We start from the raw sequence: 22,017 nt of genomic DNA on the forward strand, positions 1-22,017 counted from the left end.
TTTATTAAAACTATTAAAGCAATATAACAACTACATTAAAACCTATTATTATTTCCTTAGTTTATTTCTTCATATTCTGTAATTTCAAAGCAGCAAATACCTGTTAAAGTTAGAATTGCTCTTACATGTAGCAGCTGTTTCCAAACCAAAGAGGAGGATGTGGGCTCCTTACAGACCCCAAAATGCAGTGAATTTTAGCTGGTATCTTGGGATTAAATGAAAAGTGCAGCCAGACACCCTACTGATGCTGCCTGCTGGGCTAACTACCCCAATCCAGCTGCTGAGGGAGCAGTGGCAGCATATGGCTGGGGTGGAAACAGGGACAAACTTCTTTCAGCAACCATTTCCATTAAGATCACCTTACCAGCAATATCTCATTGCATCTTTGAAGTGCAAACATTTGATACAGTTCTGCCTCCAGCACCCCAGAGCTCCCTGCCCTGCAATGTGCCTCCCTGCACCAGCCTGGAGGCATCCTCAGGGCTTGCTGACCTCTCTGAAAATAATCTCAGCAAGAAACAGCTTTACATTTCTCTGCCCTGTTAGCAAGTTGAGAAAGCTCCCTGGGCAGCAAGGAATATCTTTCACTGGGGGAAAGGGACTGGACTAGGCAAGGCAAGACAAAAAGGAAAACAGGGAGGTGGCAGTGGAGGAGGAGGAGGAGGAAGGAACATCCTTGTTTTTTTCAGCAGCAATTAGAGAAGGTCAGCTGTGACACCTAACCTGGTCTGAAATCTCTGCATTTTGTTCCTGGCTTAAAGTCAGGTGTAATTAGATTTGTTTTCAGAGCTATTGTTGAAACACCAATGACATGACACATACACAGAATTTCACAGACATTTAATAAAAATGCATAATATCCTTTGGGGATTGCTGACACACAGAGAAGTCAAGATCCACACTTTAAAATACATGTGGGTTTGGTAGTGTCTAAACTACTACCCAGACAGCTTAGGACCAAGCAATAGGGACTTATGCTTGACTTTTCCCCACCACCTGCATCCCTCTCCCATGTGGGACATATCTTGGGATTGTTCCAGACATCAGTATGGCAGATCTACAATTTTATCTCCTACATGGCAGCAGTTGCTGATGAAGGTTGGCTGTGTTCAAGCCTAGCTGGTACTCCTACAGAGGAATGGCTGAGCAAAATTCCTCCTTGTCCACTTATTGTCCTAGAAATTTCTGAAGAACACCCCAAGCTGTTCAGAGACAGCTTCTGAAAGCATTTTCTATCAGACTCACAAACAGGATTAAAATCTAGCTGCCTCCTTGGTCTTTGCTGCTTGACACGCTCCCAAGAAACAGACTGTATCACCAGTGCTTCAAAAGTAAGCCTCTCAGCAAAAGGATCAGGGGAAAGAAAAAGAAAATTTGAAAAGGCAGCCTCAGCAGGTGAAGAAATGAGATGGTGGAGAAATCAAGCAAAACACACTGGCAGAAGATGTGGCTAATGATAATGATTCTGCTTCTGAGACTTTGGAGATGAAAGTAATTTTGCTCTTCTTGCATCTCCCTCCCCACTGACAGTCTCTAGAAAGGAAAGCTGGAATATGTCCAGCAATATTTTTATCTTTCTGTTTCTCTTCTGCCACAATCTGCCATCTACTTAGAAGCTCCATTTCAAGCCCTGCTCTGCCAGGTAGAGGAGAACTGCACTGATCATGTAAAAGGTGCGGATAATAGCAAGTCTGCTGCACCTGTGTTCTTCCCTTGCTGTTCTGAGAGATAAAATTCGATCACATCAATAGAGACATCTTTCTTTTTAAAGACTTGTGAAGGAAGTATTTCTCATTAAGTTAGACATGATGCTAAGAACATAAATCACTGGACCAAGCTCTCTGAACAGAGACAGTGAACATCTGCACCTGGAGTGAGGAAAGGATGCCAGGATCTTCCTTGCTGCACGGGAACAAACATCTGAGTCTTTGACCCCTCAGAAAGGTTAACAAAGTCAAATAGAGGCTGTCCGGTGGAGCTGACCAGACCAAAACAGGGACATAGCCACAGGGAGACAACGAGAGGGCAGGGAGGCAATCTATCGACGCCAGCATCCTGGGACCCAGAACATCCTGCCTGTTTTGGCAACGTGTCCCCAGTGGCCGCTCGGCTGGCGCTGTCCGCCGGCCGCCGAGGGAGGCAGGACCCCGGGGTGCCGGACAGGGCCAGCCTGCACCCCGTCACTGGGGCTGGGGGAGCTGCTGGGGAGCCAAGGGGCGACCCACCATGGGGGCTGCGTTACTGAAAGGGCATCTGAGTCGCTTCTCTCTCTTTCTCCATCAGCTCCGGGAGGATAAAACTGGGAAGTTACTCCAGAATAAATGACAACTTTTTATTCCTTTTCCTATTTGTCGGGACACGAAGCTTTCACCAGAGGGACCTGTCCGTCTCCAGGCTGCCTCTTTCAAAGTATCGAGCAGCCAGCCGCCTAGATGGCAAAGGGTTCCCAGAGCAGCATTCATCACCCTTCAAACTCCTTTTATTCTCGGGTGAGAAACTCGCAGAGGAGAGGCGGGGGGCGCGGGCAGCGGCCGCCAAGTGGCTGCAGGGGCCGCTTGGCACAGGGGAGCGCAGACAAAAGCCGGCGGAACTACGTGGCTTAAATTCAAAAGGGGCGCTCCGGGCTCCGCCAGGGCAGCCCCGGCCCGGGGAGGGGGCGGGAGCGGGCCGGGGCCGGGGCAGCCCGGCGGAGGGCGGCGGGCGCTGGGCTCCGGCGGCAGTGGGACGGGCGTGCGGGGGGCGCAGCGCGGCTCCCCCGGCCCCGCTGCCGCTCGCTCGGGGCCGCCGCAGCTGAAGCGGCCGCCCCAGCCCAGCCCCGGTGCGGCGATGAGGGGCTTAAAGCGGCTGCGGCTCAAAATCTGGCGGCGATGCGCCCTGCTGCTGCTCCTCCTCTGGGCTGCCTGCTGGGTGGCGGTGAGCGCTGCGCTGTTCCTCCTCCACAGGAGCGTCTTCTCCGAGAGCTGCACGGACGAGAAAAGCCACCGGATCCTGGCCAGGCTGGTATGTGCCCCGGCGGGACGCGAGGCATCTCCCGGGGGCTGCCCGGCAGGACGAGGCGCGGGAGGTCCGTCGGAGCTGCTCTCCGGGGCGCCCTGCCCGGCTCCGGCCGCCGGAGGTGCCGCATCGCCGGCGCCCCCGGTGCGCACGGGCGGGCGGCTGCCTCCCTACCCCTTTCCCTCCCTCCCTCCTTGCCTCCCTCCCTGCCTCTCTCCCCGGGGCGCAGTCAGGTGCAGGCGGCGGGCCGGCTCCCGGGCGTGGGATGCGGGTGCGCTGCCGAAGCCGAACGCTCCGAAGCGGAGGAAAGCCTTCCTCCGGGTGTTGGGGGTTTTTGTTTGTTTTTAGCCGAAAAGCTGTTCGTACAAAAGTCGTCTTTCAGAAGTGCCAGGCAGCTTGTATCGCTTCATTTATGGTCTGGTGGGGGTTGGCGTGTAAGATGTGGTTAAAATTCAAGAAAGGATTTGCGAATATTCATTAAAATTTCCCTTAAAAATTATAATGAACATATTTAGGATTGTGTAGGAAAGACTTTGAGAAGAGGAGCAGCGTGGGTTAATGCTTTTAGTTCAATTTTGTTTCTTAGTCAGTGTATCTGTAGTGCCAGTGGTTAGGTGGGAAAGGAGGAATCCTAGTGGGAATTAAATAATCTATCACTGCAAGCAAGCAAAAACTGACCATAGATTTTCCTTAATTCTGTATAATAAAGGAAAAGCAAGTGTAGGCAGTGGTCCTGACAGCGTGTTTTTAATGGCAGTGAGCTCCAGTTTCAGTACCTCAGGAGCCAGATGGAAGAAGGGCTGAGCTCAGGTTTGCAGCTGAAGGAATGATTCCTGCCTCATCCTTACGTGCTCGGGAAGAATACCGAGATATGGAGGTGCACGGAGCTGCCAAGCTCAGGGAGGTCCGGGTCCTTGCCGTCGCAGTCACCAATAAACAGATGGACAGAGACTTGTTGCTGTTCTTCAGTTTGGAAAGCGTCAGGCAGGGCTTCAAAAGCCCAGGGATCAGATTTCAGTCGCAAGCTTAGAAAGTTGTCTCTATCACTGTGACAGCTCAGGTTCAGACCCTGCTTCCAGAGGAAGAGTAGCTGAGATTGCTGTGCTTGCCTGTGAGTAGGTGGATCGTCAGCAGTATCCTTAAGGTTTGAAAGCAACAGTTTTCCCAGATGACGTTAGAAAGGGATTGTCCTTCTAGTGGAATAATTAGAAAATGAACTCGTCTTCATCTGCCCCCAAATAAGTTTTTCTACATCTTCTGAACATAGCATGAGTTTCACAGTTACAGAAAGTGCAACTGATCCGTGAAACAAATAACCTGATAGCTTGAGTCTCACACCTTCTATTAAGCAAAAATTAGCTTCTAAGAAAAACTATTTTACTAGTCATCTCTCAGTAGGAGATGAGATATTTTAAGGAAGTGGGTGCAAATGCCCTTTCAAGTGGCATTTCTGAAGGTTTTATTTCTTTATTCTGAGTAAGATATGCATCTGTGCAGATGTGTACTGCACTAAGAAGGCTAAAATAGTACTGGGCAATTTGCAGGGACCAACTATAACTCTCAGAAAAAATCCCCTTGCTCTTTCCTAATGCCAGTCTCATCTTCATTTACACTGAACACACTAAGTCATAGCAATCAATTTCTGTTCCCTCTAGAGAAATCAATTAATTTTGATGCCTTCCAAACCTGGCTCTGAATTGCATTTACATAGAAGTAGTAGCTAACTAGGCAAAACATCAGTTTCAGGGCACTGATGGTGGTACGGTGAGTTATTTAAATTTATTTAAATCCTTATCAAGGCTTACATTAATTTAAGCTTTTACATAAATTTAAAAACTTAAAACTTTTTAAACTTATCTTGATAATTTTTTAACTTAGCTTTTTAAACTAACCTTGATAAGTCCACTGAAGACATTAAAAATAATGTAGCCAATTTTAATAAGTTACATAGGAGTGAGTCCAAACCATGCTTGTGTGTGCATTTTTGTGTAGTACAGCTGCTTCTTTATAAGGCTTTTGGCTTAGTAGCACTTTCATATTTTAGTTTTAAGTATTTGGCACTTAAAGAAGAATCTGTGGTTTTCAAAGGTCGATCACTAGGTCAATTTAAAACAGTCTCATCAACAGATCTCAAACTTCAGTCATTAAGACAGGGATGGCAGTGTGGAGGACCATTTCTGAAATATTTCTTTGGGGAATTGATTCTTCCTTTTACCAGTAGGATGATGTATAATGAAGTCTGCAGTTAGTGGAAAGCTTCCTGTTTTGGTAAATAATAAACGGTCCATCGTGTCATAGCAGGGTAATCTATATTACCTGGTTAAATGTTTTAAGTCCACCAGATTTGTGTTTTAATACTAGTAATACTAGTACTAGCAAGCTAGTACACTGGGGAGCACAACAGTACAAGCTATGCCAATATGATGGGAGACTGTCCTGTGAAACTTTGTGTTTAGAATGGATGTAAGGTTCAAATAATTGCTTCAAGATGAACTACCAGTGCAGACTGTGCCTAAAAGGCAGATAGGAAATGGTTCAATCTTCTTGATTGCTTCCTTGAGGAAGCCTTTTTGAAAGCCTTGCTTGCCTTTGTGGCCAGCTGAGAATGCACTTCTGGAAGGCTGATCTGTGTTTCATCATTGTGAAACCATGAGCTCTTTGGTCAAGTCTTCTTCCACTCTTCCTCTTCCAAGATCCCAGTTTGAAAAACACTGCACAAGTTCATTGTAAGAAGAATATGATTCTGACAGTGTTTTTCAGATACTAGGTTAATAATCAAATATTTATAGCATCAAGTGAAAAAAAACAGCAGAAAAGTCTTAAACAGCAACCAGGTTCAAAAACGACCTGTCTCCTTTGCCTGTGAAATCTGAGCCTGCTTTTTCCACAACTACTTTTTTTCACTAATGCTGTTAAGAATGACATGATATCAACACAGGAAAATAAGCTGCACCTTGACATGTTTGGCTACAGGTCATGGTCGTGTGTTCTTTTAGAAGCCAGAAGTCCATGCATGTGAACCCTCAAAGAGTGAACTGTGGCAAGCACAGTGAACCACAGTAAAATTTTCCACAGGGGCAAGTGTCCACCCATGTGAACCCAATTACATGACAAAGTCCTATCTTATCTTACTGTACAAGAAGAGAATTAGATTGTGGTCTGTCAATAGAGTTTTAAGTGTGTTTATACTTACAATCCAAAGAAACCCCTAAAATTCCTTCTGTTTGTAGTTTTCTTTCTAAAATTGCTTAGAGTTCCAGATGATAAGAACTCCTAACCTACTTTTGTTGAGAAAACTACATTTCCTACTTAAAAAGGTAGAGTAAAATTGTATTACATTAGTAGGAGTAGATGTTCAAAAGCAAGAACATTGATCTGCATGCTCTGAAGTCTGCAGATCTGAGTCTGAGTCAGTATCAGAAGTCTGAGTGAGTTTTTTTAGTCATCCTGATGAGGATACAGATCATCATGTGTGTCCATGCATGGACTCAGTGTCCAGGCACTCATGCAAGAATTTGCCTACCTGACTCTCCTTGCTGGCATTGCATTTTCTCACTTGGGCTGTGAGAACATCAGAATATAAATAAATTTGATGTCTCTCTGAACTGCCCTCAGTGAGCTGTTTCTGTCAACTGATCACCATTCTTGGATTTTGGACCTAATCCTCCACACACTCCCCAGTGTGTTGTTTAAGGCTAGACTCTAAATGTTGCTTGGCATCAGAACATATTCCTCTGATGTACACATGTCAGGGACTGTACCAAGAAAAATACATTACTTGAATGCTATGATCACGTTCCTCGTGTAACAGCCAGTCACAAATGAGGTGGGGCTCAGGCAGCCACTGCAAGTTCTGCACGTGCAGGGGGGACCTGCCAGTTTGTTTAAATGAAGGTTCAAATGCCAGAAAGCAATGGAAGTGGATGACACTGTCAAGCTGCCTCACAGATGTTTGGCTGTCTACACTACCCCCTCTATTCCACTTTCACCAGAGACCTCTGATCATCCCCTCTACTGAGCAACCCAAAGCAGTCCCTACAGCTGCACTTCTGAATGACCATAGGAATACATCAACTGCCCCCACTTTTGGAAATGATATTATGGAAATTATTCTGGCTAGAGAGAAGGACTGGTGAGGGAATCCTTGCAGCTCTTGCACTAATTTGCATTGACCACTAAACTATCAAGCAACAGTTCCCTTGTTTCAAAAGACTGATTTCTTGCCAGTTAAAAAAAGATTAAGTATTGAAGCAATCAATATTAAAATGTCACTTCTGATAACTACATAAAAAACTAGGAGAGTCATTGTGTTCTGCAGCATTTACATGCTCAAAAATTCTGAATTGCTCTTGGTCCAAAACTCATTGAACGCAACCTCTGTGTTTCCTGGTGATACAGGAGAAGGTTATCACAGCTTCCTTCAGGGTATGTTGAGTGCAAGGCTGAAACATGCAGAGCTGTGAAATGTCCCAACAATCCAGCTACGTGTGGATTTTCCTTTAGTTTTAGTGGTAATGTCTGAGTTATGCTGCCCTGAACCATGCAGAGAAGTCCTGCATTACTCTGGGCTTTAAAGCATTAACAACCCATAATCATACACAGCACAGCCCAGGTGTTTAAAGTTTGTCTCACTGAACTCATATGTGTAAAAAGTTTCAGATTAACAGGTCATCCAGTCCCTTTCCTTGCCCCTGAAAAGCCTGCCCTTTACCATCCCCATAATCCCTGTTTTGAAGCAAAACTCCCCTAGCAATAGATCTCTAGAGACTTCTGAAAAAACATTGAATTACCCAGCGGTTGTAGGTGTGTGTTTGCAGTTCCATGACTGCTACAAACCTCTCAAGCTTAGGACTGTTGCTCATTATTTGTCTTTCTTCTGCACGGTCCTTAGGGGTATGGTTCTGCTATGAATATTCTGCTCTTTCACTCCAGTGCCTCGACTACAGCAGTGGAGCCCTGACTGGGGACCTCTGTGAAGACCTGTGTGTGGCACAGAAGCTGGTGTACAAACACTGCCTCTACTATGACAGAGGTAAGAAGGTCATTCAGGCTGATTGGAGAGGACAGCCCATCATACTGAAATCCAAAAAAGAAAGTTTTTCCAGCTACCAGCACCTCAGTATGCTAGAGGAGGTGGAAACACAGGATATCCCTGAAACAGAGCTTCTGCTTATGGTAGCTCTGGAGGTCAAAAATGCCCTGGGGCTAGAACTGTCTAACAATACCATGGGGCCCCTGTGGACAAGGAAGAAGGGACCACGTTGGAAAGCACAGGTGGCCAGCATGTGGTCCTTGCTCCAGCAGGAAGAATATATCTACTTCAGTTTGCTGCAGGACTTCAGCAAACATGTGCTACGAATTATTGGCTCTTGTGGACACTTTTATGCTGTAGAGTATCTCACAGCTGGACATGCCTGGCACAAAACTCTTTTTCCCCTGGAAAACGTGATCGGCCCCTCCCTTACTGGACACAGAAGCAGGGTGAGAGCCATCATTGACATTGCACTCAGCTTTCTGGACATGGTGCAGCATTTTGATAACGATTTCTCTCACCGACTTCACCTGTGTGACATCAAACCAGAAAACTTCGCTATCAGGCACGATCTCACGGTAAGTTAGGCCTTTGGGGTAGTGTTCCAGGAATCTGAGGTCAAATTCTAGTCTGAAGGTGACTGTAAAAATGACACTTCCCTCTTTGTACAGCTTTTGGCTAAGTATTAGCAAAGCCAATGAATTTACAAGCATCAAGGGAGATTCTCTGCTGCTTTTCCTCTTTGAAATGTGTACAGCCACATTTTTGGAACACTAAATCCTGCTGCTTACTTCATAAACTTGTCGCTTGCTTCCGTTTTGTTTCACTTCTTCAAAGGCACCAGTGCAAGATCCCTTGGATGTGGTGAGGGATGCCTCCTGGAGGCAAGGAGATTTCAAAAGCTCTAAATGAAGCTGTAATTTGAGGTATATTTCTGGTAGTGATGCTGAAATGAAAAACTGTATGAATTTGAAAGGTAAGGCTGAATTCATGGTCTGACATAAGGGCAACTCCCCACATCCAAACATACATATTTGTGCTTCCATGGTCAGCTTACCTGGTCTGGAAACTATGCAAGGACAGCAACATGAAACTCCTTACTACTGTCACTCTTTGACTTTTCATTGTGCAGCTGTAAATCAGACCTTATAGCTATGTATATTATCTAAGTAGTAGTGCAGCTCACATTCATTCTGTGGACAGAAATTCCTCTGGCTTTGGTTGGAATTTTGTCTACAGATTGGGGGTACCATGCAGTGAGTGAATATTTGAACTAGTGTTTGTTTACTCCCAATTTGCAGTGTCATCAGTGGAGTTTCTGTACTCTGAGTGAATATAAAGCATTTTCAGGGACTTTAAGACTATTTTTAGTACTCACTGAGTATTAATGTAACACTTGTATCTTCAGAGTACTAGACAAACACTACTGAAACATGCAGCCATTAAGAGCAATTAGAGTGTTTCCCCCTCACCCTTCCCTCCCCTCCCATTGTTTATTCAGGTGCAATACAGCAGCAGAGCAGGGAATGGGTGAGGAGCTACAACAAGAAAATAAGCAAGCTGTACCACTATTTATGCAAAGCAGGAATTCCTCAAGGCAGGCTTTGCCCATCTTCCTCAGTTACTCAGGGCTGTGGCTGCCTGTAGCTGAGCACACACCAGAGCATCTCTTTCACAACCTACTTACAAGAAAATATTTTCCATTTAGGAAAAGGGGATGAACACCAGACGTGTCTTCTCTTATGAGTCCTTTTGGTGAGGCTTGCTTTGCCAGGATCTTCCAGTGACCAACCAGTTCCAGAATGGGAACACAGCAATGCAGCCTTTTTTTTTTTTTTCTTTTTTTTTTTTTTTTTTTTGTCTCTTATGTTTGTTTTAAGCAATTTTTTCACTTGTTGGTTTCATGTATAGGATAATAAAGAAACCCACAATTGTACCACTATTCCTCATTTGAGTAATGAGACTTCTAATGCCCAAAGAAATGTGCCTGGAATGCAATAGTTTTACTTTGAGGATTATTTTCATGTGGTGGTTATAAGCCTCCAGCCTTCACATGCTCTCCTGCAGCAGAGAGGAGCTGTCTGGTAGATCATCCAGGAGAAATTTAAGCTGCCATGAAACCACATAAGGTAGAGTTAGAAGGAGGTTTGGGTGAGTGCACAGTGCTCTGGGAGAGATTCCTCTTTTACCAATACTTCCAGGAAAACTGGAAAGATTACAACATGTTAAACATGATTTTAAATCAGGTAATGAGCCAAGTTGGGTCCTTCCTGTATTTCCTTAGGAACTTTTTTCACCATCTATGGACATAGCAAAGCCCACCAAAACGTAGCTGTTTATAGGCAGAGCGTCACCCAGATGTGTGTTCACAGGGTCTAGCTGGATGCCTGTGGTATTCACCTGTCCTTTGAACAGAAAGAGACTTAGCTTTCTCAGAATTTCTCCTGAGAGAAGCTGTGAGAGAAGCAGAGAAAAGAGAATCAAAACAATTCTTATCTCATTTACTGCTCCTGTGTTTGTACACGTGTGGAATGTGTTATAGAGATTGTTTACTGAAGAGTGATTTGTTATTTAGACTCTACTAATTGTTGTTTAGATTAATTAACCAATTAGATCCACCTGTGTATCAGGACTCTCTCGAGTCATGAGTTTTCTAACTAGTTAGTTAGTAATACTTCTTGTTAGTATAATATAGTTATAATATAATATAGTATAATAAAGTAATTAATTAACCTTCTGATATTCTAAGATCACAATTCTAAGATCACAAAAAGAAAAGTGGAACTTAATATCTACTTCTTAAAAATGAGGAACCGAGGCACAAACAGATTCAGACTGAGCATTAATCTCCTGAGTCTGCTTATCCACAAGTCTATAATTTTATTCAATAGCAGTGTGAGAAAAAGATCATAGATATTTATGCAAACAGATGTAGAGAAAAAGCTCCTTTTGAATTTTTACTATTTCTTGAGAAGTTTTAAGAGTGCATAGTTCCGCGCTTCATTCTTCCTGCGTCGGAGAACGCAACATCGATAGATGCCCACACATTTTTGTAAAAGAATTTCAGTGAAGCCACTGAATCCTTTGGCAGCCATGTATTTGGGAACCAGGGCTGATTTTCCTAGAGGAGCAATGGATAAGATTGTCAAATGTGCTGACAAAGACCCCATCTGGGAGGTGGAACAGTGACACTGGGACTGGGCAAACCCTGCAGTACTCTCACTGTCTCTTCTCCAAAGAACTAAATAGCAAAACCACAGAAAGCTTAAGGAAGTAAAGAACCAAAAAAAAAATTGCCTGTCCAAACATGTAAAATTCCTTAGGCTACATCATCATTATAGAGCTCTCCAAAATGCTTAAAAATACTTATGTTTTTAAGATACGCCTCATCTCTGTAAATTTTTTCCCTATGGAAAAAGGAGTAGAACAAAATGAAGATTAGACCATGTTCTTTATTTTGCCTGTGGAAGGTTTATTTGGCCTTCTACCAAACCAGACATCTTTAGTTCCTGGGGTTGATCCAGTTGCTGTTCCAGTCACACAGTTCATCTTCTCTTGTTACTTGGGAGGTGGAATCTGAAAAATGAAACTATCATTTGAGCCCAAGTAACTCTGCTTTGCCCAGGTCCCAGATATTTTCCTCTACGAAAATGTGTGTCAGATGCTGAGAGAGAACATCCTTGATCCTGACTGCCAAGTGTGAAATGCAGCTGTGAACATTTGCTGGCTGCACATCCATGATGTTGGAGACAGGCTTCCTTCCCTGTGGTTACCCACAGCTTGGCTCACATCAGGCAGCTGCCATCCCCATACTGGATTTCTTTCTTTCCCTCTTCATTGCTGTGATTTCTTTAAGTGAGGCATTCAGGGCTGGAGTGGCACTGGCAGAAACTGAGACCACAGCCCTTGGCTTCCAGGGAGGTGTCACCCCCAGCAGGGGCAGCAGTTCTGCAAACACTTGGTGCTGCGTACGCACTGCTCTGAGAGCCTCGTGCTCTCAGAGGAAAGTGACTGACCCCTTTCGCTCAGGGTTTTTCTGCTGTGACCAGCTTCTGGCTGCACTGTTACAGGACGTATTTCTGGACTATAAGAACACGAACTGAGCACAATAAATGTGTCAAACCATAGCAAAGGAGACTGGCCAAAGCCACACCCAGTTTTCAGCAAAGTCAGGGATCTCCTTCTACAATTGAACAGACTCAAACCCACAGAATGCAAGGACAAGTTTGCAGGAGCTGTACCACGTGCAGCTATCCTTGCACATCCCACTGCTCCTCTCCACAGCAGCAAAGTCAGGGGTTTAGTCTGAATGCTGAGTTCTAAATTATACTGTCTGGCCCATGGGTAACCATCATGTAATTGGGAGGTTGAGGTGCCATCTGCATATGCTGCACCAGCAAGTAAATCAGTCTTCAGATTGGAGAGGTCCACTTTAAGGTGAATCGATCCAGTTGACCCCAGGGATGCATATTGTTCACAAATAATTTTTTCATTCTTGGTGTCATAAGCACTGGCTGATGTTTTTGTTTAAAAAGTGGTGTTTATAAGGTTAGTGTGGCTCAGTTAAGTGAAATAAAGCCTCTATGATCCCAGTTCCCCACCAGCAGATGCTTTCAGCACAGCATTTCCCAACGCCAGCAGCAAAGAATGCCTGCTCAGCCCCATCCCAGAGGCTGTGCTGTGCCAGATCTCATGGAATGTTCTGATTCACAGGTGGTGGCCATTGATGTGGATATGGCCTTTTTTGAACCCAAAATGAGAGACATCCTGGAACAGAAGTGCACAGGAGACGAAGATTGTAATTTCTTTGATTGCTTTTCAAAATGCAATCTGAAAATCAGAAAATGTGGAGCACAGAGAGCCAATAACAACTTGCAAGTGAGTAGACACAGCTGTTTTATGCATCCATTCCTTTTAAAATCACACTGACTATAAAATGCACGGTAAGTACAAGGAGACTGTGAGATGAAGACATTCAGGTTTTTATATGTGTCCATGTAAGTGTCCTGTTCAGAAATCTTGTCTTGGGGCACACAAACAGATCTTTATATTCTCTCTATATAGTGTTTATTTGCCATGATTTTCCGTAGGTGTTAGCCCAGTGCCACAGACAGGAGAGCAGACTAAGCAGGGGCAGGGGATTAGCACTTCTGTCTCCATTGATGGTGAAGTCACATTCTTGAGTTGCACTTCTAATCCTGTGTTCATTTCTGGGCCCCTCACTTCAACAAAGACATTGAGGTGCTGGAGAGTGTCCAGAGAAGGGCAACAGAGTGATGAAGGATCTGGCTCACAAGTCTTGTAAGGAGTGGCTGAGGGAGCTGGAAATGTTTAGGCTGGAAAAAAAGAGGCTCAGGGACATCTTATTGTGCTTTCTAACTACCTGAAAGGAGGTTGCAGTGAGGTGGGTGTTGGCCTCTTCTCCCAAGTAACAAGGGGTAGGACAAGACAAAATGACACCAGCTTGCACCAGGGAGGATTTAGTTTGAATATGAGGAAAAAATGCCTGAAAGAATGGTCAAGCATTGGAACAGGCCGCCCAGGGAAGTGGTGGAATCACTGTCCCTGTAAGTGTTCAAAAACTTGTAGATATGGCACCTGGGACACGATATAGTGATGGACTTGGCAGTGCTGCATTGACACTTGGACTCAATGATCTTAAAAGTCTTTTCCAACCTTAGTGATTCTATGATTCTCTGAAAGTTGAGGCTGTCCAAGTGTAAGCAGTGGTTGTTATTCTCCACTCTACAGATGTAGTGTGTGGGTGTACTGGAAAGGGGTGTCCATGGGGTTCTTGGCTTTGGAATGAGGTGTCTTACAGCTTACCCAGCTTCTGTTGGTGGGGGGCATTGGCAAAACAGAAAGGCTGGGGGGATGTAGCTTGTTGGCCTTGTGCCTGCTTCTCCCACCCCCTCACCCCTCGTTATGCAGAATCATAGGATTATTTAGGTTGGAAAACACCTTTAAGATCATCAAGTCCAACTGTTAACCCAACACTGCTAGGTCCACACCTCTAGTGCCACATCTACGTCTTTTAAATATTCCAGGGATAGTGACTCATATAACTCTGGGCAGCTTGTTCCAGTGCTTGACAACAATTTTGGTAAAGAAATTTTTCCTAATATCCAATCTAAACCTCCCCTAGCACAGCTTGAGGCCATTTCCCCTTGTATTTCTTGTCACTGGGGAGCGGAGGCTGATCCTCACCTAGCTACAACCTGCTTTCAGGTTCTTATAGAGGGCTATAAGGTCTTCCCTCAGCATCCTCTTTTCGAGACTAAACAACCCCAGCTCCTCCAGCTGCTCATGAAGATGTGTGAAGTGCAGGAGCAGCCTGAGAAGGGCCATCCCTTAACTGGAGTATAGCCTTTATGGATGCTTCTTTCCTATACCTCCCTCTTTGAATGGCTAAAGGCACTTTGGATTCAGATAACAGTTTGCTACGGTCCCAGGGAAGCAGCAGGGCATCAGTCATAGCTTCTGAAATACAATGATCTGCTCTTTTTCCTTTCCCCAGGTAATTTGTGACAAAATATTCCGTCGCTGGTTTTCCCCAAATCTCAGAGGACCACTGGTTTCCCTGCCCCTGCAGCTGCAGCTGCAGAAAGCCGTGCAGGAGTGTGCTCAGCCGGGGCACACGGGTGCCACCGGGCACCAGAGGACTCTGAAATCTCTCTCCGAGCTGTACCACCTGCTGCGGGTCACTCAGCGAGAACTGCAAGGGGCAGAGTAGACACAAAAGGCAGAACTGCAAAGGTCACATCCCAGTCTCTCTGCCATCCCTCCTAACCCCACACTTTTACAGCACAGAGATTGTTTTTCTGCTATGCAAATCAAGTTCATAGCTGCAGGTGCAGCACGTCCTGATAATATCCTGTCAAGTGTTAAATTTCTTTATATTATTTGGATTCTGTTCTTGTTTATTTTCCTGAGGAAGCACTACCCCTCTCCATCAGCATACAGCACATCCTTCTGAGCTGCAGTCACTGCTCAGATAGCATCTGTCTGTATGTGTTGTTCAGAGGATGCATTTACAGAAGAAAAGTGTAAGTGCAGCAAAACTCGATCGATAATTAAAAGAATGGGTGGGTGGGTGTGAATAAGTGCATGCATGGTGTTTGTTTTAGTTTCTCTGTCAAATGAGGTGGGTTTTTACAGTAGATACAGAGCATTTTGTATGGAGAAAAAAAAAAGGGGGGGATCTCAAACAGGGAAATGTGCTGTCACACAAAGAAAGAGCTGCTTTTGTACAAAGCAGTCCCTTCTTATGTCCTCAAATGCATTTTCTCTGGGGCATTGCATTACCTGGGGCATTGCATTACCTGTGCCATTGCTAACTCTTTTGGGGAAAAATTATATAAAAGTACTTTGGACTTTTCTAGAGCAAAATAATTATACCCCTACTGAGCTCCCATGTGGGTATTCATATTCTGCAGTGAAGAGGTATGAATAATGCTACTGGATTTTCCCATGTGAACAAGCCCTCAGGCACTTGTACATCAGAGCACTTGATAAGAAGCACTCCCTTGCCAGAGAGCAGAATTGCCCAGGAATGTCAACAATCTGTCCTTTGCACAGAACAATAGCCAGATGCAGAGTTTCCTTCCATGGTATTTTTTAAAAGAACAAAAGGAAAATTTTTTGTACAAATTCATTATCTTGCAATCAGTTGTGTAAATAAAGATCACTAGATTAATTTAAAAACATTAACTTTGCCTTTAACATGTACAGAGCTGTGGCTGGAGAAACTAACATGGGTTCAGGAGATGCTGGAGGTGCATAGGCCCAATACTAGGCAACGTCCCCATGATCTGGTTTTGGCATGAGGACATTACAAACCCCACAAACAGGAATACCAGCAGCCTATGGCAGCCCTCAACTTGGAGGAATCAATTTTAAGACTGACAATACTGGTTTATGGATGTGAGATATGTAACAACACTTAATCTGCTCCATCTTTATGTCCCTCAGCCTTATGACAGCTGTGAAACCTGTGAGCAATAATTAGACATAAACTTTCCATTTCTGGAGTAGTTCTTTAAAGTAAAGCTAAAGACTGCCCATGACCAGAAAAATGGGAGCTGCTGAGGAGACCTTGACCCCTTAAGACCTAGCTCAAGTTTTCAGACAGGTGCTAGCATATTTTTATATACATTTCTTGCAATAAGCTATCATATTTTTAAAAATCATGCAAGCCCTCAAGAAACTCATAACAAGAACAAGGTCAGATGCCTTGCCTGAGGCTGGACAAGCTGCTGCTAAGCTGGAGCTCCAGTTTAGGAGCTCCTGACTGGTAAAGATGCTCTCAGTCCACGCTTCTCCTTTAACCAGGTAGGCAAAGAATGTTTCAGTACTTTAAAACCATTCTTTGCAAAAGCAGTAGGGCAAAGCAGAATAAGAAGAAATATGAATTCCAGAACTAGCCCTGTTACAAAGTCATGAAATAGATGGAGAAAATAATTAAGAACAGAATCAGATTGTGGCAAAGCAACAGAGATAGGTAAAGCATCAGTTAGAGGGAAGGCAAGGAAAGAGAGATTGAGGAAAACTAGAAAAAAAAAAAAAGAAGTAAAAAATACGTCAGCCTTTGTAGAAACATGATTTATGATGCAATATTCAATAAAGTGACATTTAGTCTGAGGAAGAAGAGACTGAAGATAAACAGAAAGAGGTTGATAAAAAGAGAATAGGAGAGAACTTCCCTGTCCAGATTTCCTTGGTGGATATGACCAGCAATGAGTTTAAAACTGTAGCAAGGAAGAAAACAGGTAAGACATTTGCTACAGGTTTTCTGATAGAAAGGAACATGAAGATATGATACAAATCATCTGGGAAAGCTTCAGCCTTCACAAATTGTGGTTTTTAAGTACAGGCAAGAGTGAGTACCTGTCAGGAATTGCACACATGAAGTTAAGTTGGTGATGCTGCCTTGAGGTAACCTTTATCTCCCAAGTCATGTGATTATGTTATCAGCAGTTTGCATTTGTGTTCTCATGACACAAATCAATTTTTCTGCTTCCACACAACAAATTCCCCCTTCTTGATCCTTGCTAGGTCAGGAGGGACTCAATATAAATCCCAAATGCTGCTGGGGAACCTGAAGATATTATACATCTTCACACATGAAGATGCTCCTGTTTCCCCGGTCCCATTCTTTCCTCCTTCCCAAGCTCAGAGGGTACCTTCAGGGAAAAGCAGGCATCACACAGCCCCTCGGTGCTTTGCAGAAGGGTCAGGCTCCTCCCATGCCAGGGATCCCCTTCCCATTTCCAGGTTTGCATTTCAAACAGGATAAATTTCTGTTGGATGAGATATTCCACTTTTAAAACAGATGGAAGAAACATGGTGAAATGAAAACTGGTGGCAGCCAAATACTGGTGGAATGTGACTCTGCTCAGAAGATCCTTTTTCCTTGGCAGGATATAGGAAGGGAAGCTGCCTTTGACAGATTTCTCCAAACCCTTCAGGGCCTGGCTGCAGTCACCTCCACCTGGCAGGGACCTCCTTCCCCCACACCACACTTTCCCAGGACATTAGGTTTCACTTCTTTTCAGGATACAGAGAATAATCCCCAGAAACCTCTCAAGATCGACACAATTGGGTTATTTGTCCTTGGCTGGGCTGTGAGATTACATATCACTGACGCAGCCAGCTCCAGGCAGACTTTGGTGCACACCTTCAAGGAGACAAGGAGAATCTGACAGGCTCTGTGAACACAGGGCTTGATTCTTCACAGCCCGGCACGTGCTTTGTAAAGTCACTAAATCCTGAGAAACAGGAGAGAAAGCACTACCAGTGAAGCAAATGAAATATTGTAATTTAATTAGCAGGGGTAGCAATGACCAAAACAGGAATAAAACAATAGTTGTGCCTTTATGTCTCTAGGATAGAAAGAAAAATTAAGGCACTGGTTTACTTGCCATTTACCTTAAAGAGACAAGTGCAAACTATTGTAATTTGAGCCAGTATGATTTTATAACCACATTTTTGTGGATATAATGGCATTTTTGGTGAAAATGACATTTTTGGTGAAAATATAATTTTTTTTTTTGATTGAAAAATCTATACAGGTGTTTGACAGGAAGACCCAGGACTGCTGCCCCTTTCTGACAAAGCCCCTTTCATGCTGCCCTGGCAGCACTGCCCATCCCTCTTTGGTCATTAGTGCACCATAGCTTTACAAAGACTGTGTAAGAGTCTTCCCACTGCTCATCCCTCCCATATAAAAGATGACTTACACAGGTTCACTAATAGCACTTGGTTGCACTGGCAACAGCCACTTTAGTCCAAGATGTCTGTTCCCATTCAATTGATCTCAGCCCCATCCCTTTGCTCCGTTAGTCTGTTCCCATATCCTTTTTGCCCTATAAAAGTGGCATTACCTCCTGATTAATTTCTACCTCTTGCTGAATTAGTGCCTTAGTCAGCAACTTCTACCCCATATTTATGGCTCCCTGTGAAACAGGAATGGCATGAAGTCATTGTTTATTCATTCTTTGCATCACAGTTAGCAGCATGTGCTTCAACTCTGCAATAATCCAAATACACTGTCTGTTCCCATATTTTACAAGAGGTGAGTCCAGTTGGAGGTCTATTTCATCTTTAGGAAATCTTTAGGAAAGATGAATTCAACCCAGTGCTCAAGATTTTCAAAGAACTACTTCTGATTTTCTCCAACTGGCATTTTATGCTCTGCAAAAGACAGCTGAAAGCAATAGTCCTGCACTAGGATGATAGAAAACAGAACAGAACTCCTTGCCCCAAAGGGTTTATGTGGTCCCCCTTGTGTTTCTAGATTGACTCAATGGTGACTAGCCCAGAAAAGCAGGTCAGTGCCGTAACCAGAGTTGTTCTTACAGATACTACTGCTCCCTAATGGGACTTCCCAGATTCCCCCTTCACTGAGAGCATTCAGATGCATTGCTGGATAACAACAGATATTTGGGACTGGGAAAGAAGAGAGGGAAGGGTTTGCTTTTTTTTTTTAATTAGAAACATTGACTGAATAACACATTTCCTAAAGGTGAAAACTGAGATCAGGTACTCATTAAAGAAGCCATGTACCAGGTTGCCTGTCTTTCAGCAAATCATGGCATATGTAATGGCCAGGAAGGTGATAAATTGCAGATTTTAATAACTTTCTGGCTGTAACATGGGAGCCTTGTAGTTGTGATGCCAGTCTAGGCATCTGGACAGCCAACTATAAAACAGACCCAGACTGTATCAATGGATGCGAACAACCAGATTAGCTATTTTGGCAGATGCTCTCTGAAGCCTAGTACAGATGAAAAATGAAATCCCTCTGTCTGGGCCACCTGTAGTGAGTCCAGACAATAAGCAGAGTCACTCTGCAGGAGCCTCAGTCGCTGCCACTTTCCTGGATCCTCAGTGAAATCAGGAGAAAGGTTACTGGGCTTTCAGTAGCAAAAAAAGAAAGTAAAGCATAGTGAGGGAAAGAATGAGATGCTTGGAAGAATGAAAATCCAGGACAATTGAACTCAGAACCAAAGAGATAAGAGACTCCATACTGAAAAATCAGAGAATATCAATGAATTGATTGCGAAAAAAGATCCCAACATTTCCATTGTAGTTCTTAAAATAAAAAAGTGCAGTAGCACAGGGGATATAGTGCAGCATCACCAAAGCCATTTGTTGTATCTGTCTAAGGATCTGTCAAACAGAGTGTGGAGCTGTATAATGACATCTGCAGCCTAAAGGCTAGACAGAATAAAATCACTTGAAAAAAGCTTTTAGAACTACTATTTACATAAATGCATAAAACTGCCCTAATTAGCAACAAACAATGTCAGCCAAAAAGAGAGAAAGGAGTGTTTTTCTCACTAAAAGTGTTATTATGTCTATAAATTAAAGTATGACAAAATGCTGAAATCCCTGAAAGGCTACAATCCGTAATCCTGTGGGTACAGTTTTGATCCTGCAGGCTTGGGCTCCAGAGCAGCAGAGTGACTGCTGAGCTCCTTTAAACACCACAATTCTTGGTGCCTTCTGCGGTGTACTCTGAACTACTTCTCCTGTAAACTGGAGGGGATTTTTCCTACACTACAAAATGTGCCTAAGTGATGTTGGCAGCCAGAAGGATGTGTGTATGATCCAGAGCATAATCACTTCCACAAGCATCTGCTGCTAGTGCTTTCAAGATACATGTAATCCAAGCTGGAGACTATTGTGAATAGCTCTCATTTTCCCTTGCTGGTTCCTTAGCAGTTTGCTTCTAGCTAGCTAGAAAGAGAATCCCCCATCCTGCTTAAATTGGTTATAATCTCTCCAAGATTCATGCTAGAGCAGGAAAAGAGCAAACTGCCTTGAGTTCAGGATGGGTTCATTCTCTTAAAGGTACGACATGCAAAGCTGAAGGAAAGAACAGAGGTCAGTTCTTATTTCTAAAGAGGAAGTTAAATATATGTAGCTGGAAAAAATAGATCTTTCAACCAATATCCCATGTACATTAATGAGCATAATTCAAAGCCCTCTCCTTCTTTCCAATTCAAAAGAAAATTTAAAAAGCACAATGTGTTTACTACTCCAAATTTCGCAGGTATGGTAATTAACTTCTTTCTCATTTCTATGTCAGAGATTTCAGGCTGTATCTTTGTCCTTAGGAAATTGATTTGTTCCTTTATCCCATGAAAGGGAATAGGCAGGGAAAAGGCAGGTTTGGTGGGTTTTTTTTGGTGTTTTTTTTTTTTTTTCTCTTGTACAAGGGTTATTAAATACCAATATACTATTGCAGGGAGTTAAACAGTGGCTAAATATTTATTACATGAACCAGGGCCTATTTAATGGAATCAAATGTCTAACAACAGCCAAATAAATATCCAAGTAATTACTCCTGTGTTCAGAATTTTGTTTAATGTAATGATACCAGTATTTGTCTATCTGATTCTAGATTATATATGCTCATGTGAGTGCTTTGCCAAACATATGTCCAGATGTGCATTCATATGGATTCAGTCTGCATCTGACTCTTGGCAAAACTGTAACCAGAGCACGGAGGAGCAAACCATCCCTTGGAATGCTATAGCCATGATCTTTCTTTTAGTCTTTGTATTCTATTTTTTGTGGAGTGAAGGCAGTGTGCACACAGCTACTCAGGCATTCCTTTGTTGCACTGCAACTTCATGTCACAAATGCTCAGTGGAGAGACCACAAATGACTGGGATATTCTTTTTCATATTATATTCTATATAAACTGGGGAAAAGAAAAAGTAATTAGCAACATGAATGAGCATCACACAGTGCACAAAAATAACGAAAAATTAGCAGAATGCTTAATCCAATTCTGTGTTTTTACCCACTGATTTCACTGAGCTTTCTTAAGTAATTAAAGAGTTACATTTTTTGCATCAGATTCTAGTCTCCAGCTCTTAGAAAATATTGGATAAACAGTGTTATATTAGCCAAAGCAATATCATTGAAGAGGCATTAGATAATGCAAGTATACTGCCTGAATTTCCATTGCCATTTCAATAGGTATCTTTCACAAGTGAAGAAATGAAGCCAAGAGCTAGACAGGACAGTGATAAGCTCCACTGAAAAGCCTGGAAATTGACTATGCAGGGACAGTTCTTCAGTTCCACCTCATTCATTTTGCATCCCTTGTCCCCTGAGTATGAAGTCACGTGTGATACTGGTATGTTTGAAGGCTCAGGCTGGATTTACACCAACATAATTCAGTGGCATTTAAGTGTGTGCTCTTGATTCATGTCAGCCGAGCTCCTTATGTTTTTAAATGGGCAGAGATAGGAGTAAAATGAGCAATAAATTCATTTAATAAAACTGAGAATGCAGATGTTTAACCACAGCCCAGTGCTTTTTTCCTTTCCATAGCAAGAATCTCTGTGGAAACACCATCACATGGCTGCACTCACTCAGACACGATCCAGGGATCTTCCTCAAGGACTGTGGCACAGCCCATTGCTAGCCCTCCATACACACTGTCTCACAATGATGCCTGGCTCTGAGCCTGGGCT

The 22,017-nt window shown here is 43.5% G+C and overlaps 1 protein-coding gene across 2 annotated transcripts; it reads left to right on the forward strand.

Annotated features, from left to right (window-relative positions):
• The first annotated feature begins 2,731 nt into the window (after positions 1-2,731).
• Positions 2,732-15,732, forward strand: DIPK1C (divergent protein kinase domain 1C). 2 transcript variants are annotated; one of them, XM_053981112.1, is made up of 4 exons: positions 2,732-3,000; positions 7,886-8,604; positions 12,740-12,904; positions 14,544-15,732. In XM_053981112.1, the coding sequence occupies exons 1-4, from the start codon at positions 2,868-2,870 to the stop codon at positions 14,757-14,759; spliced, it is 1,233 nt and encodes a 410-aa protein (XP_053837087.1). In that variant the 5' UTR covers positions 2,732-2,867; the 3' UTR covers positions 14,760-15,732. The 2 variants fall into 2 exon arrangements, with proteins under 2 accessions (XP_053837087.1, XP_053837078.1); XM_053981103.1 differs by having other exon boundaries at positions 7,927-8,604.
• Positions 15,733-22,017: the final 6,285 nt, after the last annotated feature.

Source organism: Vidua macroura, chromosome 1, assembly GCF_024509145.1.
Source record: "Vidua macroura isolate BioBank_ID:100142 chromosome 1, ASM2450914v1, whole genome shotgun sequence".
NCBI lineage: Eukaryota > Metazoa > Chordata > Aves > Passeriformes > Viduidae > Vidua > Vidua macroura.